The 19474-nt window shown below is 43.8% G+C and overlaps 1 protein-coding gene across 1 annotated transcript; it reads left to right on the top strand.

Annotated features, from left to right (window-relative positions):
• The first annotated feature begins 2449 nt into the window (after positions 1-2449).
• On the top strand, positions 2450-3152 carry LOC123049719 (uncharacterized). The gene has a single exon (XM_044472606.1). The coding sequence runs from the start codon at positions 2547-2549 to the stop codon at positions 2913-2915; it is 369 nt and encodes a 122-aa protein (XP_044328541.1). The 5' UTR covers positions 2450-2546; the 3' UTR covers positions 2916-3152.
• The last annotated feature ends 16322 nt before the right edge of the window (positions 3153-19474 follow it).

The following is a 19474-nucleotide window of genomic DNA, read 5'->3' as shown; positions in this document are numbered from 1 at the left end:
ACAAACTTAAAGAGATAACAGAAAAGGAGAACAGAAAAAGTGTAAAAAGAAGAAAGAAACAATTTTAGAGAAGAAAAAAAGAAGAAGAAAGAAACAGAAAAGATAAAAAAAAGGAGACAAAGAAGCAAAATGAAAACACCGAATCGATGAAAAAAAGGCCCGCTAATGAGCCTGCTCTTGCATGCGTCGACTCTAAGCGAGCGCAAGTTATAACTTGCGATAAGCGAGATATAGCACTGGCGGCAAGTTTTTGTACTCTCAAAGTCAAGCTTTATGAACTTTGAATTTTTTTGTTAAAATATACAATAACAAATCAATACCATTAGATTTATTCTTGAATATACTTTCATATCATATAGATTTTGTTGTGGTAAATGTTTGTATTTTTTTTTCTATAAACTTGGTTAAACTTTACGGAGTTTGACTTCAGTCAACTCCAGAGTAAATAAAAATGGAGGGAGTATTTGTTTGCAACGTGCAACTATTGCTCGTAGAGCATGTGCATTGTCCTAATGAAAAAGTATTGGTCTATTTCCTCATACAGACCACTATCATCTGATTGCTTACTTGCATCGAAATAGGAGTACGAAAATAACCAAACCGAGATACTTTGGTTTATTTTTCTAGGAACCTTATTTTGGTTATCATTTTTGGAAAAAACGATTTTTTGCTATTGCGGAATTGCAGAAACAGCTCAGCCAGTAGTTTTCTCTACTCTGCTAGGATTCTGGTGTGTGATTATCCTGCCATTGATATGCTACAGAGAAAGTTTCGAAGTACTGCAGCTAGTGACCACCGTTCTCTTTCATGCATGGGCCTGCAGAAGATTTCTTCCAGCGATTAGATTCCCAAAGACAGTTTTGTACTATTCCTCGTCATTCCAAATTAGCGAGAACAAAACCGCAGTCGTACTTTTGTTTTGTTTTGAGCCGAGTCAAGTTGGTGGTGCATCGTTATCTGGTGGACTGGAAATTCTGGGAACAAAACGCACCTCGGCTTGGCCGACTTAAGGAAACCGGCGTTCCTGGCATGACCACATGCATGGACCAGGCATGGTAGCTTTGTTGGGTGAGAATGTATGTACGCTTGGTTCGTATAGAAAAGAAGCAGTTGAACCAACAGCAATCAAGAAGACGCACGTACGTGAACGTGACCTTGCGGCAATTTCAAGGTTTGGTTCAACTGATCATCATTTTTGCTGTGCGGTCCTCTCCACCTGCCTATACAGGTCGGGGTGTTCCATTTCAACGCGAAATAATGAGCAGCAACAAGAAGCTTTTCTTGGTAAGTATCAGGACTGAACATGCTGGTTGTTGTTGTTGTTGTTGTTGTTGTTGTTGTTGTTGTTGTTGTTGTTGTTGTTGTTTAGGTTAGGAACGAGGCAGGGGTGGACTAGGATGATCTAAGAGGATACCTGGCCACGCCATCTGTGCGTGGAACGTGTGGGTTTGCAAGGTATGGATATGCTCTGATCCATCCGGCTTGGCCCGGGGCATCACTTCACCTCACACATCCCTCTCGACAAACCCTCGGCTGCGGACCGGCGAAGCAGACACGCCGGTCGCCACCCGAACGTCGGCGTCCACGCACGCTGCCGGCCATACCTTCCTGGGAAAACCCGGGCCAGCCGGCACTCGATTCCCGTTGCTGAATGGACGCATGCCTTGGACGCGAGCGGCGCAAAAATGAACACAACGGACGGCGCCATGTAGGTGAAGAGTTGCTGTAGCGGCGAGGCAGCACGCCCAGGTGACGCTTTTGGTGTGGCCGCCGGGCCGTACGAGACGGGAGGAACGTACCAAGCGGTGGACACGGACACACGGTGGTTGTTTGGTCCCCTGCTCCAAATCTAAGTGGCGCTGCTTACGGAAGACACATGTGGCTCGCTCGTGTCTGCCTACACTGCTTTGGTATGAAGCAAAGGAAATATGGCTCCGCTAATCATTGTCATTCCGATGCCAATACCTAAAAACGGAGCTGTGGTGTACTTCTCTACAGTGATACTTTGCAACAACTTCTTCCATTTGCACCGCCTCTCCTACTCTTTTTTTTTTTGAGAAAAAACGACTCTCCTTGCCTAAAGGAAGAAGAGAATGGTTCTTGAATATCCCCGCAAAAAAAAAGAGAGAATGGTTCTTGAATAATTACTAATGACTAAACGAATATAACGCAGCATTTTACATGCATGATTAATTTTCTAAAAAAACTAGTACTAAAATTTAGCAGCAACATCACTGGAGCATTGAATTGGTGCCACAATTGGCATGTCGTACTACTTCTACTCAGAAGCAAACAACCAAATTATTTCGGGGAAGAAGATAACCACCATTAATCAGCACTGCCCCGGGCGCCCGGCCCCTCTCCCGCGTGGACTCCCCACGTTTACCAAACCGTGACAAAAGTCCGCCATGCCGGAACCACCACGTCCGTGCGCCGTTCCACGTTATAAACCGCCCCCCGCGCCCCACAGAAACACCCGAAGCCAGGCAAGGCAACCTCCCTCTGCCCCAGACACGCTCACGAGGTCCGTGCGCTCTCTCGATCGCATGGCCGCGCCCGCAACCAACCTCCGGCGCGCGGAGCTGTGCGCCGCCGCCGTGTCGGCCGCGGACGCGGCGTCGTGGTGGTGCGCCGTGGCGCTCGTCGCGCTCGTGCTGCTGGGCGCGCTCAGCGCGGAGACCGCGGACGAAGATGGGGAAGGCGCCGCGGCGGCGTACTTCCGCGGCCCGCGGCTCGGCGGCGCGGCGGCCCGGCCGTGCGACGGGGTGTACGTGGTCGGGGAAGGCGAGACGCTGCACACCATCAGCGACAAGTGCGGGGACCCGTTCATCGTGGAGAGGAACCCGCACGTGCACGACCCCGACGACGTCTTCCCGGGGCTCGTCCTCGCGCTCCGGCCGACCAAGAACACCTAAGCTTCAGCCGTTTGACATGGATGCTGCTACTCCGTGTGCGCGCCGGGATGAGCGATAACTCGAAGAGTTCTGCTGTGCTCCCTGCGCTGCTTCTATTCGTTGGTTGCTTGCTTTGATCCTTTCCTTGTCAAACTGCCCATCTTCATCTTGATGGAGTTTTCTATGAGGGGAGAAAATGGCAACTTGTATATATTAAGAGGATGATGAGAGGTCTTTATGAGTACAAATTAAGTTGAATGGCCCGGCTCTAGTTTGTTTTACATCCTTTATTTACTTGTTTATTACAATCTCTCCTAAAAAACCTTGTTTATTACAGTTTTTTTCTTTCGGTGTGTTCTGACTTCTTGGAAAGACGTGGCTTTTCTTTTCATTTCCTAGGATACTTCCCGTGCATATTAAGTTGTAACAAAGATGTGATGTCAAAAAAAAAGTTGTAACAAAGATGGCTCAACAGGAGACCTACCTACATAGTTTATTTTTAGAAAACTGTATGTATACTCCATCCGTTTTAAAATAGATGACTCAACTTTATACTAGTACATGCTAGTTAGACAGGTACATCAAATTAGTATAACCAGTGTAGATGATTGTAAAAGACAATATGATTTCAGTTAAATGAAATCGATGAGGGAGTTCTCTTTATGTAGAAAAAAAATAGTATAACCAGGCCCTTCGATTCAGGTTGGAGTGCACACAAGTGCTTTCTGCGTGATCCAAAACGTCTTGTTAGGTTGCAACTCACGGCAAGAAACCCAAACTGAAGATCAAGTGGCGCTGCAACTGCAAGTGAAACGTAATAGCATATGTACCAACTAATGCCGAGTACTTGAGCAGAACAAGTAGCTCGTATCTTTTTAGTTGTCAAAAAAAAAGTAGCCCGTATCTTTTTTTTAAATGCCAGTAGCTCATATCTACCGCCCGCGAGTCCCCTTGCCACTCGCCACACACCGCCGGGGCCCTTTTTAACAGGAGCACTAACTAGAGGTTACCCCTTGCAAGGACCTTCAGGGGTCAGTTTTGATGCTCTAGGAGTACGCCAAGTGGTGTCTAGCGGTCGCCACATGTCACGTGCTGAGCGTTCTTTCTGAATTTCGTTTTCTCATTTTTTTTCTGTATGCATTTTCGGATTTTAGATGGGGTTTTCTATGAGGTTTTTGGCTTTTTGGGTTTCGCCCGATTTTCCCTAGGTTTTGGAGAACTTTTCTGCGAGCGGATCTTTTTTGGCTTTTTGAAAATTATGCTTCCACGAGAAGCACAAATTTGCTTCTCGTGGAGAAACATACTAACTATTGGTTTTTATCCTAGGGAAAAAATCCGTGGAAACCTAATAACATGGGATCTAGTTTCAGGGGGGGGGGGGGTCGGTTATTGCTTTTTATCCTAGGGAAAAAATTCGTCGAAACCTAATAACATGGGATCTAGTTTCTAAGATTTCGACATGGAGGCATCCACAAGTGGAACACATCAAGACGAAGGGAATGAGAGAGTACAACAAGATGATCCACCTCAACCTCCTTCTCCACCTCCACGAGCGAACAACGACGCCACCAACAGTGAAGAAGAAGATGATGATGATGATGAGGATGTTCCATCACAACCCAAGCAAAAGCTCTCACGAGTTAGATTAAGAGTCTCAAAGAATCATCCCGTTCACCAAATCCTCCACGACATCAACACTGGGAGAATCACTCGCTCTAAAACTAGTCTGGCTAACTTTTGTGAACATTACTCATTCATCTCCAGCAATGAACCTATGAAGCTAGAAGAAGCCCTAGAGGATCCAGATTGGATAAATGCTATGCACGAAGAGCTACACAACTTCGAGAGGAATCAAGTATGGACATTGGTTGAAAAGCCCAAAGATGATCAAAACATCATTGGTACAAAATGGGTGTTCCGAAATAAGCAAGATGAGGATGGACAAGTGGTACACAACAAGGCTCGTTTCGTTGCTCAAGGCTACACTCAAGTCGAAGGTATGGACTATGGTGAGACATATGCCCCCGTTGCTAGACTTGAGTCCATTCGTATCTTACTTGCTTATGCCAATCACCATGATATCACACTATACCAAACGGATATTAAAAGTGATTTTCTAAATGGTGAAATTGAGAAGGAAGTGTATGTTAAATAACCTCCCGGCTTTGTTAATCCCAAGAAACCTAATCATGTTTACAAACTTCACAAAGCTCTTTATGATCTTAAACAAGCCGCTAGAGCTTGGTATAAATGCTTGACTAAGTTTCTTATTGAGAAAGGCTTTGAAATTGGGAAAATTGATTCAACTCTCTTCACTAGAAGGGTTAATGGAGAATTATTTGTGTGCCAAATTTATGTCAATGATATCATATTTGGTTCTACTAATCCCCATTTTAGTGAAAAGTTTGGAAGGTTAATGTCGGAGAAGTTTGAGATGTCTATGATGAGTGAACTCAAATTTTTCCTTGGTTTGCAAATCAAACAAACTAAGGAAGGTACCTTTGTCTCACAAACAAAGTATACCATTGACATTTCAAGAAGTTCAACATGCAAGAAAGCAAAGGTATGAAAAGACCCATGCCTACTAGTGGACATCTTGACCTTACTAAGGATGGCAACCCGGTTAACCAAAAGGTTTACCGATCTATGATTGGTTCATTACTATATCTTTGTGCCTCTCATCCCGACATTATGCTAAGTGTGTGCATGTGTGCACGGTATCAAGCTGCTCCAAAAGAATGTCATCTTAAGGCCGTGAAAAGGATAGTGAGATATTTGATTCATACACCAAATTTTGGCATTTGGTACCCTAAGAGGTCATCTTTTGATGTTGTTGGCTATTCCGACTCGGACTATGTCGGTGACTAGGTTGATAGAAAATCCACTTCGGGTACATGCCAATTTATTGGTAGATCCCTTGTCTCTTGGTCCTCCAAGAAACAAAACTCGGTATCATTATCCACCGATGAAGCAAAATACATTGCCGCGGGATCATGTTGTGCCCAATTACTTTGGATGGCCCAAACTCTCAAAGATTATGTGATACATGTGTGACATGTTCCATTACTATGTGACAATGAGAGTGCTATTAAGATTGCACACAATCCCGTGCAACATTCTCGGACTAAGCATATTGAAGTTCGTCCTCATTTCATTCATGATCATGTTGCTAAAGGAGACATTAATCTTAAGCATGTTCGTACCGACAAGCAATTGGCGGATATCTTCACCAAACCTCTTGATGAGAAGATCTTTTGCCGATTGAGAAGTGAATTGAACATCATTGATGCCTCAAATTTGGAGTAGAAACTCTTTTGGAAACATGCGAGGCATGAGCCTATGTGACTAATCCTTGATGTTTCTCTTATGATGATGATCATTTATCTTGGATATATTTGCATCCTTGTATGGTATATAACCCTTGTAGGTACTTGGATGAACCTCATTTCACAAGATTGCAAAACACTCATATCTTGAGCAATCTTGTCATGACCAAGTATCTATGCTTTGGTTGTTGAAATCAAGGAAGCATGAGCAAATTCAACATATCCTTTAACGATATCTATATGATGAATTTCACTCTTGTCAATTTGGATACATGAGTGCTATTCCTTGCAAGACTAACCCATGTAGGAAGAAGAACAACAAATTAAATGGGATGCTCCCAACTCTTGATGGACAACATCAACATTGAGCATCCACCACAAGTTCAACTACATGATCAAGGACAACAACAAACGCAAGATATGTCTTTCCATCTTAGAGAAGCTTTGCTCCAAGTCATGAGCCAAAGCAACTCAACAATATGTGAAAACATTAAAATGCTTAAATGAAAAATGGCAACCCCATTTTGAGCTTAACGATGACTATGACCTATGATCAAGTGAACTCACTTGACTCCTAAGTCAATATACTCTAACATAGGTGATTTTTTCGCCAACCCTCTCTAGATGAAGTTCTCTAGTGTTCCCCTTCCCTAGATGCATTTTCTTTGCATTTCCTTTTGCAAGAGTGTTTCTCCTTTTTCAAAAAAAAAACTTCATCTAGATCTCTTTCTATTTTCTGCATTTTCTCTAAGTTTTAATTCATTGCAAATCTTCTGCAAATTCCTTGAAAATCCTTGTGAAAATCCTATTGCAAGTGAGTTGAGTTGACAAAAAATTTCTTCCTGCGTTGAACTCGGTCCCACCAATCCAAAGCTACTCGGTTAGACCGAAGTATAAGTGCAACTTGTACACAGATCAGCGGTTCCACCGAAACGGACTAATTCGGATTCACCGATCGGCTCTATCTGTGATTTCACTATCTCGGAGTCACGGATTGACACAAATCGGCGCTACTGATTTCACTGCTGAGTGAACTTTTCCCGGATTTGCTATTTTTTTATTATTTCCAGCTCCACTCGATGATTCTTTCCCTCTACATGCATCTAAACCAGCACCATGCTTAGTTGTGTCTCTCAAGGACCACACTCGCTTGACTCATATCGATGAAGTCTACCCTTCTTGGAAATTGATGTCAAAGGGGGAGAGAGATGCACATCAAAGCTTACCCTTACAAAGATGCACCATTATAAGAGGAGACAATTGACATGTCTTTAAGAGGGAAAGGACATGTCAGTTAAGTTTACTTGAGCCTTTGTCTACTTTGCCTTATTTCCATTATGCTCTAATTCATTTCTGCTCTGATTTTATCTCACCCTACCTACTCCCATTATCCAATGCTAGATTCAAGGGGAGAGGAAGTTTAAGTTTAGGGGATAAAAATCCTTGGAAATTCATTGCAAATCCTTAACTCTGTTGGGACATGTCAATATTCAAAAGGAGTACTCACTCTGTGATACTCACTCATTACATGTCATCCCAGTCTTGGTACTCTTGTGGAAAGTCTCTTTCTTGTTTGATGTTCTCTTGTGTTACCTAACCCTGTTTTCTCAAGCTTTCTTCTTCACGAGTCAGTTCAAGGACCACAAGGTAAGTATATGCATCTCACTCATGTGCATGATGATCTCTTGCTTTTGCACATATTGTTTGCAAGAGGGAGCCATAAACATGAAGGTACATTTCTCATTACTTTTCGCTCTTATGCATATAGCCAAGATACATGTAGCTCATTGCTTACTCTGTCATGTTGTGCATTCACATGTCTTTCAATTTTATCATTACATGACTGCACACATGTAGGGGGGGGGGGGCTTTTGTTAGTTACGTGTTTCTCCAAAGCTTTAAACATACTACTTATCATATCATTACTTGAAGCTTTGATGTATGTTGTCATCAATTACCAAAAAGGGGGAGATTGAAAGTGCAAGTGCTCCCCTGATGATTTTGGTAATTAATGTCAACATATCTTTTGTTGGACTAATAGGTCTATCTAGTATATTCCAGACAAGTTCAACGGTGGTGTGGAAAGGACAAGAGTATGTGGACCCCCCTTCAAATGCTAAGGAAATGGATTGGCAAAAAGCTCAAGACTGTTCATTTTTGGTTAAGTGATCCAATATCACATTGAGTCCATAGGAAAGCCAATACTATTAAAAGGGGATGAGGTATTGCTTAATGATCTACTTGTTCAAAGTGCTTAGTGATATTGCTCCAAAACCCTCAGCCACTTTCTCTATCCAATATGTCCAAACCCCACATTCCAACTCGGCCCACCGATATTTCCTATCCGGAGCCACCGAGTTCATCTGGACTTAGCCACTGCCAAACCCTAACAAATCGGATCCACCGATATGGATCTCGGTATCACCGAGATGGCCTTGCCAACTCCCTGTTGCTTATTGCTTCACTTCGGTCCCACCGATTTGATGCAATCGGTACAACCGACATGGCTTGCTGACTCTCTGTTGCTTATTGCTTCACTTCAGTCCCATCGAGTTGATGCAATCGGTACCACCGAGATGAGGTTTGCCCTAGTCATTGCACATCGGTCCCTCCGAGTTGTTCTAGTCGGTCCCACCGAGATTCCTAACGTTCATATCTTTTACACATGTCGGTGCCACCGAGTTGGGTCAAAAGTGTGTAACGGTTGGATTTTGTGTGGAGGCTATATATACCCCTCTACCCCCTTCTTCTCCATAGAGAGAGCCATCAGAACATGCCTACACTTCCACCATTCATTTTCTGAGAGAGAACACCTACTCATGTGTTGAGATCAAGAGATTCCATTCCTACCATTTGAACCTTGATTTCTAGCCTTCCCCAAGTTGCTTTCCACTCAAATCCTTCTTCCACCATAGCCAAATCTGTGAGAGAGAGTTGAGTGTTGGGGAGACTATCATTTGAAGCACAAGAGTGAAAGTGCATTTGGCACTTAAACTATATTTTGGCGTGATGACAATGTGGTTAGTGGAATATCGGTTGCTAAAGTTTATCTTAGGATATTGGTTCCAAGTGGTTCTTCATGGAGATGCGCGATCCCCCAATTCAAAAAGATCAAAGGCGTGGTAGACTGGCGATTCGAAAGTTTTAGTTTTGGTTCGTTTCGAGTCATAGGAAAGACCGCACTATTAAGAGGGGTCGGTGTGGATATGTGTTGTGTCGGAATGCCATTGCCAAAACATAAACACCAGCCTACCCATTCCTACCACTTAAATCCATAGTGTGTGTGTGCATGTGGTACTCAGAAAGCTAGCAACAGAAATTTTCTGAGTACCCCGTGCGCACGGGGTCTTTTGACCCCCGTGTGCACGGGGTACTACATAACTCTCTGGGTACCCCGTGCGCATGGGGTCTTTTGACCCCCGTGCGCACGGGGTACTGCGTAACTCTCTGGGTACCCCGTGCGCACGGGTCTTTTGACCCCCATGCGCACGGGGTCTTTTAACCCCCGTGCGCACAAGGTGGTGTGAAAGTCTTTGAGTACCCCGTGCGCACAGGGCTGACTTAGCCCGTGTGCACGGGGTCCAACCGGCAGAAACGGCCACCCGAGCAAGAACACTATAAAAGCCCCCCTTCTTTCACCTCCATCCCCAACCCTAATGTCTTGTTGAGCTCCACCATTGCTACAGTTCATTTTGCTCAATACCTCAATCCCTCCACCCAAACCTATTGAAACTTTGGGGATTGGGAGAGCAAGACCCGATCTACATCTTGGCAAAAACAAATCGCGTTCCCCGCAACATTTCTTCCCCATTGACTTGTTTCTTGGAGCTTGGGCTCCTAGGCGGTTAGAGGTTCCTCCGGAAGCTTCCTTGCTTATGGTGTGCTCCGGAGAAGTTTGTAAAGGTGTGGTAGTCGCCTTCAAGACCAACCTCGAGTGATTCAAGGCTCATCCGTTGGGGGTGACTCGAAAGAGAATACGGTGAGCCTTCGTGGAGTTCCGCAAGCCTTGGCTCTGGCACCGCTCTAAACGGAGAGTAGCTCTTCCCCAAGGAAGAGTTAACTTCGGGATAAAATCCGCGTCCTCGCCTCACTTGTGGTTAATCCTTTCCCGCACTTTACTTTGTCTTGTATGCTTGTTGGCTTGCTAATTAAATTGTTGCCTATCATTCTTGGCTCTAAGCTTGATTGTCATATAGGTTGTGTTCACCTAGTTGCATATCTAGTGAACCCTATTTATTCTCTAAACCTTAAAATTGACAAGAAAGATTAAAATTTGTAGTCTCGTATTCACCTCCCCTCTAGTAGATCGTATCGATCCTTTCAATTGGTATCAGAGCCTCGTGCTCTAATATAAGGTTTTACAACCTTAGAGGATATGGTCGACCTAGGGAATGTGGGAGGTGGCGCACTCGTTGCGAAGGATGGTGAAAACCTACCCCCCGCCGCGCCCGATGCACTTGGTGCCCCGGTCGTTGCTCCCGTCAACCCGGGTGCCCCCTTGACCGCGGCCGATGTTCTTTCAATGTTTGTGGACCTCAAAACGGCTATGTTGAAAGAAGTTCGTTCCTCGGTCAAGGAGGAAATTGATGCTCGCTTAAAGCCATCGACATCCGCATCACACTCATTTGATCCAAATGCTATTCATGATGCGGATGACTCGAGAGAACCTCTTGCATCTCCGGCTCGTACTAAAATTCCCAAGTACAATGCTCCGCAACCCTTGCAACATCCTCGCATTAATCATGTTGGGCCTCCCCCCTTTGAAAGATAATGCGTTTGCTAAATGAAATCCAGATATGGAGTCTCATATTCACAGTGCTTCAACACAACTTTGGTGGATTGTGGTCAATGGATTCAACCCCAAGAGAAGCGGTTGATGATCAACTCAATGCAACCGCCCACTAACATGTTGCGCACCGAATACTATAGTGACTCCATTGCTCTCCTTAAGACCGCCAAGGAAATCTGGGATTGCCTTGAGGAGGCTCTCGAAGGAGATGAAGCAATTCGAAGATCTCGATTGGCTTTGCTCATGCAAGAAGTCAATCTCTTTGTGAGGAATGAGGGTGAGTCCATGGAAGAGGTTTACCGAAGGTTAAAGTCCCTTGTGCTCAACTTGAGAACCTTTGGGTGCACTTGGGCAAATGATGACTTCATCAAGGACAAGTTCATAGATGCTATGGTTCTCACGGAACATATCATGGTCATGATGATACATCAACGTCTGGATTATCACACGTTGACCGCGGCTCAAGTTGTTTCCACTTTCTCCACTCATGTTCTTTTGGAGACCAAGTCCAAGAAGACCTTTTCAATTGCTCAAGCAACCAAGAACTCCAATCTTGCCTTGAAGGCCAAGAAAGTGATGAGTCAACCCTCAAGGGATGAAGAAGTGAGTGAAGATATATGTGAGGAAGATGTTGACACCTCATGCCCGGCAAATGACTTTGCGGAAGACTTGGCTCTCTTAGTCAAAAAGTACTCTGGGACCATGGCAAACAAAGGGAAGAATCTTCAAGGAAGATCGTTTGGACGAAGGAAATGCTACAATTGTGATAGCCCAAGACACTTTGTGCATGATTGTCCGTATGAGAGAAGTGAAGACAAATCCGAGAAGCTTGTGCTCAAGAAGAAGAAGTTCACCAAGTTTGCAAAGAGGAAAGATGACAAGGCTCTTGTTCATGAAGAATATATGTCCGGAGATGAAGATGACGGTGATGATGATCAAGGGGGCACGACCGCCATTGCCATGCATGCCACTACCTCCTCTACCACCACTGGCTTCTTCGACTCTCCAAACAAGGGCAAGCCTTTCAATCATCGGTGCCTTATGGCCAAAGAGGTAAAAACTAAGTCCAAATCTAAAAAACCCGCCATCTACACTCCCAATGTCTCATGTGAGATAGTGGAGGATGAGTGTGACGAGGGCGTGGATAATGATGAGGAATCCTTGATGGCTTTCATGAAAACTCTTCATGGTGAAGATCGTGCTCGCTTTGGCGATCTCCTTAAGTCACTCGCCGAACACGATGACTTTATTGAGAACGTTGAAAACCTCCTCATATAGGAAAAAGAGAGAGTCGAACTCCTCGAGCATGAACTACGTGAAGAGAGTGTCATGAGAGCATCACTTGAGGAAGCCTTGTCGGCTCATCAAATTGACTTTGTTAAAACCAATGATGCTTTGCAACTTTCTCTTGAGAACAAAGATGCTCTTAATGTTAAATTTGAAAAGCCTCTAGTTGATCACACGAGACTTGTTGAGGAACATGAGTTCCTTGTGCCTAGTTCCAAGGTTGTCAAAGGCGACATCATTGCCCTCACCAAGTCTTATGCTCAACTTAAAGCTACAACCATTAAGGCACTCACTTTCGTACCTCATATGGAGTTAAATGATGATTCTTGTACGGCTAACTTTATTCATGATTGCATCTCGCTCCAAGAGGAGAATAAGAAGTTAAAAGCCCAATTTGAGAAAGGGAATGTGTCATGCATTCAAGGGGAGAAAAACCTCAATGACCTCTTGAGTGACCAAAAGGAGTGTGTTGCCAAGGAGGGAATTGGGTTTGATCCCGCATCCAAGAACGGTAAGAACAACAAGAAGAAGATCGGTCCTCCTCCTCCTCCTCCTCAAAAGGTAGTGTTTGTTCAAGAAGGGCACAAGGAGAAGGATAAGGAAAAAGGGGTTGTTGTAAATGGCAAGGTCATGAGGGACAAGGCCATTCCCAAGGATTTTGCCGGCAAGAACAATCCATCTTATGTCCTCATGAGAGGAGATGATGGCTATACATTTGCAAAATTTGTTGGCACTAACTATGATGATTATGCTTGGACTATTTGGGTTCCTAATACCCCTGTTGCTAACTCTCTAGGACCCATTGCAAAATGGGTACCTAAAACCAAAGCTTGATTCTTGTAGGACTATATCTCCGGTGGAAAACAATGGGTGATCGATAGTGGATGCACCAATCATATGACCGGAGAAAGGGAGATGCTTGTGGAGTTCGTTGATTCACTCAAGGCCTCGTCGAACATATCCTTTAGTGACAATAGTAAGGGCAAGGTATTGGGTTTGGGCAAGGTGGTAATCTCTAATGATTCCTCTCTTTCAAATGCCATGCTTGTCCAATCCCTTCACTACAATTTACTTTCAAAGATTCAATTGGCTCGTGCCGACTATGATTCTCATTTCAGTGAATTCCATGTGACCATCTTTAAGAGAAGCAATCTCAAAGTGGTCTTTGTTGGGCATGTTGAAGACAACCTTTACGTGGTTGATTTATCAAAAGAGAAACTCATCTTGCAACATGCCTAATGGCCAAGGCCGACGTGGGGTGGCTATGGCACCAACGGCTAGCCCACGTTGGCATGAGAACTTTACAAGCTCTCTTAAAGGGGGAGCACATCCTTGGACTAACCATTGTGTCTTTTGCCAAAGATCATCCTTGTAGTGCTTGCATTGCCGGAAAACTACATGAAAAAGCTCATAAAGTGAAGACTATCATCACCACCTTGAGGCCTCTCAAGCTTATCCACTTGGATCTTTTCGGGCCTCTAACTTATGATAGTTTGGGAGGGAGGACGTATTGCCTGGTCATTGTTGATGACTATACAAGATATACTTGGGTGTTCTTCCTCAAGACCAAAGATGAAACTCAAGAAACCTTCATCAACTTTGCTAAAGAAGTTCAACGTCAACATAATTGTGAGATCAAGGCAATTCAAAGTGACAATGACACCGAGTTCAAGAATTACATGATGGATGAATTCTTGAGTGATGAGGGGATAAAGCATCAATATGTCGCGCCATATACTCCCCAACAAAGTGGTGTTGCAGAGAGAAAGAATTGGACTTTTCTTGAGATGGCTAGGACCATGCTTGACGAGTATAAGTCTCCATACAAGCTTTGTGCCGAAGCCATCAACACCGCGTGTCATGCTTCAAACTGGCTTTATCTTCACAAGCTCAAGAACAAGACCCCATATGAACTCCTAATCGGGAGAAAGCCTAATGTCAAATACTTTCGGGTATTCGGTTGTGTCTCATTCTAAACAAGAAATCCCGTTTAGCTAAGTTTGAGCCTAAAACTTATGAGGGCATATTTGTTGGACATGCATCAAACTCTCATGCTTACCGAGTTCTCAATAAATCCACCGGATGCATTGAGGAAACGATGAATGTGGAGTTTGATGAAGATAACGGCTCTCGTGTGGAGCAAATTGTTCCTAGTGTTGTAGGTGATGAGGCTCCTTCACAAGCTATAAGGACTATGGGGATAGGCCACATTCTTCCACAAGAAACACACCAAGTCCGAGTAGAAGAAGGAGTAAGAGCCCCTCTTGTGGAGTCTGAAGGAAATATGCCCTAGAGGCAATAATAAAGTTATTATTTATTTCCTTATATCATGATAAATGTTTATTATTCATGCTAGAATTGTATTAACCGGAAACATAATACATGTGTGAATACATAGACAAACAGAGTGTCACTAGTATTCCTCTACTTGACTAGCTCGTTAATCAAAGATGGTTATGTTTCCTAGCCATAGACATAAGTTGTCATTTGATTAACGAGATCACCTCATTAGGAGAATGACGTGATTGACTTGAACCATTCCGTTAACTTAGCACTCGATCGTTTAGTATGTTGCTATTGCTTTCTTCATGACTTATACATGTTCCTCTGACTATGAGATTATGCAACTCCCGTTTACCGGAGGAACACTTTGTGTGCTACCAAATGTCACAACGTAAATGGGTGATTATAAAGGTGCTCTACAGGTGTCTCCAAAGGTACTTGTTGGGTTGGCGTATTTCGAGATTAGGATTTGTCACTCCGATTGTCGGAGAGGTATCTCTGGGCCCACTCGGTAATGCACATCACTATAAGCCTTGCAAGCATTGTGACTAATAAGTTAGTTGCGGGATGATGTGTTATAGAACGAGTAAAGAGACTTGCCGGTAACGAGATTGAACTAGGTATCGAGATACCGACGATCGAATCTCGGGCAAGTAACATACTGATGACAAAGGGAACAACGTATGTTGTTATGCGGTCTGACCGATAAAGATCTTCGTAGAATATGTGGGAGCCAATATGGGCATCCAGGTCCCGCTATTGGTTATTGACCGGAGACGTGTCTCGGTCATGTCTACATAGTTCTCGAACCCGTAGGGTCCGCACGCTTAAAGTTACGATGACAGTTTTATTATGAGTTTATGTATGTTGATGTACCGAAGGAGTTCGGAGTCCCGGATGAGATCGGGGACATGACGAGGAGTCTCGAAATGGTCGAGACGTAAAGATCGATATATTGGACGACTATATTCGGACTTCGGAAAGGTTCCGAGTGATTCGGGTATTTTTCGGAGTACGGGAGAGTTACGGGAATACGTATTGGGCCTTATTGGGCCATACGGGAAAGAAGAAAAAGGGCCTCAAGGGTGGCCGCACCCCTCCCCTTGGTCTGGTCCGAATTGAACTAGGGAAGGGGGGCGCCCCCTTCCTTCCTTCTCTTTTTCCCTTCCTCTTTTCCTATTCCATATGGGAGGTGGAATCCTACTAGGACTAGGGAGTCCTAGTAGGACTCCACACTTGGTGCGCCCCCTCCTAGGGCCGTCCTCCTCCTCCCTTGCTCCTTTATATATGGGGGCAGGGGGGCACCCCAGAGACACAACAATTGATCCTTCAGATCTCTTAGCCGTGTGCGGTGCCCCCTCCACCATATTACACCTCGATAATACCGTTGCGGAGCTTAGGCGAAGCCCTGCGTCGGTGGAACATCATCATCGTCACCACGCCGTCGTGCTGACGAAACTCTCCCTTAACATTTGGCTGGATCGGAGTTCGAGGGACGTCATCGAGCTGAACGTGTAGAACTCGGAGGTGCCGTGCGTTCGGTACTTGATCGGTCGGATCGTGAAGACGTACGACTACATCAACCGCGTTGTGATAACGCTTCCGCTGTCGGTCTACGAGGGTACGTGGAAAACACTCTCCCCTCTCGTTGCTATGCATCACCATGATCTTGCGTGTGCGTAGGAATTTTTTTGAAATTACTACGTTCCCCAACAGTGGTATTAGAGCCTGGTTTTATGCGTTGATGCTATGCACGAGTAGAACACAAGTGAGTTGTGGGCGATATAAGTCATACTGCTTACCAGCATGTTATACTTTGTTTCAGCGGTATTGTGAGATGAAACTGCCCGGACCGACATTACGCGTACGCTTACGCAAGACTGGTTTCACCGTTGCGAGCACTCGTTGCTTAAAGGTGACCGGCGGGTGTCTGTCTCTCTCACTTTAGTTGAACCGAGTGTGGCTACGCCCGGTCCTTGCGAAGGTTAAAACAGCACCAACTTGACAAACTATCGTTGTGGTTTTGATGCGTAGGTAAGAACGGTTCTTGCTAAGCCCGTAGCAGCCACGTAAAACTTGCAACAACAAAGTAGAGGACGTCTAACTTGTTTTTGCAGGGCATGTTGTGATGTGATATGGTCAAGACATGATGTGATATAATTTGTTGTATGAGATGATCATGTTTTGTAACCGAGTTATCGGCAACTGGCAGGAGCCATATGGTTGTCGCTTTATTGTATGAAATGCAATCGCCATGTAATAGTTTTACTTTATCACTAAGCAGTAGCGATAGTTGTAAAAGCAATTAGTTGGCGAGACGACAACGATACTACGATGGAGATCAAGGTGTCGCACCGGTGACGATGGTGATCATGACGGTGCTTCGGAGATGGAGATCACAAGCACAAGATGATGATGGCCATATCATATCACTTATATTGATTGCATGTGATGTTAATCCTTTATGCATCTTATCTTGCTTTGTTTGACGGTAGCATTATAAGATGATCCTTCACGAAATTATCAAAGTATAAGTGTTCTCCCTGAGTATGCACCGTTGCGAAAGTTCTTCGTGCTGAGACACCACGTGATGATCGGGTGTGATAGGCTCTACGTTCAAATACAACGGGTGCAAAACAGTTGCACACGCGGAATACTCAGGTTAAACTTGACGAGCCTAGCATATAACAGATATGGCCTCGGAACACAGAGACCGAAAGGTCGAGCGTGAATCATATAGTAGATATGATCAACATATTGATGTTCACCGTTGAAACTACTCCATCTCACGTGATGATCGGACATGGTTTAGTTGATATGGATCACGTGATCACTTAGAGGATTAGAGGGATGTCTATCTAAGTGGGAGTTCTTAAGTAATATGATTAATTGAACTTAAATTTATCATGAACTTAGTCCTGATAGTATTTTGCAAATTATGTTGTAGATCAATAGCTCGCGTTGTTGCTTCCCTGTTTTATTTTTGATATGTTCCTAGAGAAAATTATGTTGAAAGATGTTAGTAGCAAAGATGCGGATTGGATCCGTGATCTGAGGATTATCCTCATTGCTTCACAAAAAAAATTATGTCCTTGATGCACCGCTAGGTGACAGACCTATTGCAGGAGCAGATGCAGACGTTATGAACGTTTGGCTAGCTCAATATGATGACTACTTGATAGTTTAGTGCACCATGCTTAACGGCTTAGAATCGGGACTTTAAAAGACGTTTTGAACGTCATGGACCATATGAGATGTTCCAGGAGTTGAAGTTAATATTTCAAGCAAATACCCGAGTTGAGAGATATGAAGTCTCCAACAAGTTCTATAGCTAAAAGATGGAGGAGAATCGCTCAACTAGTGTGCATGTGCTCAGATTGTCTGGGTACTACAATCGCTTGAATCAAGTGGGAGTTAATCTTCCAGATAAAATAGTGATTGACAGAATTCTCTAGTCACTATCACCAAGTTAGTAGAACTTCGTGATGAACTATAGTATGCAAGGGATGACGAAAGTAATTCCCGAGCTCTTCGTGATGCTGAAATCGACGAAGGTAGAAATCAAGAAAAACATCAAGTGTTGATGGTTGACGAGACCACTAGTTTCAAGAAAAGGGCAAAGGGAAGAAGGGGAACTTCAAGAAGAACGGCAAGCAAGTTGCTGCTCAAGTGAAGAAGCCTAAGTCTGGTCCTAAGCCTGAGACTAAGTGCTTCTACTGCAAAGGGACTGGTCACTGGAAGCGTAACTACCCCAACTATTTGGTGGATAAGAAGGATGGCAAAGTGAACAAAGGTATATTTGATATACAGATTATTGATGTGTACTTTACTAGTGTTTATAGCAATCCCTCGGTAATTGATACTGGTTTAGTTGCTAAAGAGTAGTAACTCGAAACGGGAGTTGCAGAATAAACAGAGACTAGTAAAAGGCGAGGTGACGATGTGTGTTGGAAGTAGTTCCAAGATTGATATGATCATCATCGCACACTCCCTGTACTTTCGGGATTAGTGTTGAAACTAAATAAGTGTTATTTGGTGTTTGCGTTGAGCATGAATATGATTTGATCATGTTTATTGCAATACGGTTATTCATTTAAATTAGAGAACAATTGTTGTTCTGTTTACATGAATAAAACCTTCTATGGTCATACACACCGACGAAAATGGTTTGTTGGATCTCGATCGTAGTGATACACATAATCATAATATTGAAGCCAAAAGATGCAAAGTTAATAATGATAGTGCAACTTATTTGTGGCACTGCCGTTTAGGTCATATTGGTGTAAAGCGCATGAAGAAACTCCATACTAATGGGATTTTGGAATCACTTGATTATGAATCACTTGATGCTTGCGAACCGTGCCTCATGGGCAAGATGACTGAAACGTCGTTCTCCGGAACTATGGAGAGAGCAACAGATTTGTTGGAAATCATACATACAGATGTATGTGGTCCGATGAATATTGAGGCTCGTAGCAGGTATCATTATTTTCTGAGCTTCACAGATGATTTGAGCAGATATGGGTATATCTACTTGATGAAACATAAGTCTGAAACATTTGAAAAGTTCAAAGAATTTCAGAGTGAAGTGGAAAATCATCATGACAAGAAAATAAAGTTTCTATGATCTGATCGTAGAGAAGAATATTTGAGTTACGAGTTTGGCCTTCAGTTAAAACAATGTGAAATAGTTTCACTACTCACGCCACCTGGAACACCACAGCATAATGGTGTGTCCGAACGTCATAACCGTACTTTATTGGATATAGTGCAATCTATGATGTCTCTTACCAATTTACCACTATCGTTTTGGGGTTATGCATTAGAGACAGCTACATTCACGTTAAATAGGACACCATCAAAATCCATTGAGACGACGCCTTATGAACTGTGGT

This window comes from Triticum aestivum, chromosome 2D (assembly GCF_018294505.1).
Source record: "Triticum aestivum cultivar Chinese Spring chromosome 2D, IWGSC CS RefSeq v2.1, whole genome shotgun sequence".
Lineage (NCBI taxonomy): Eukaryota > Viridiplantae > Streptophyta > Magnoliopsida > Poales > Poaceae > Triticum > Triticum aestivum.
The sequence above is the reverse complement of the archived record's forward strand: the minus strand, read 5'-3'. Positions and strand labels throughout refer to the sequence as shown.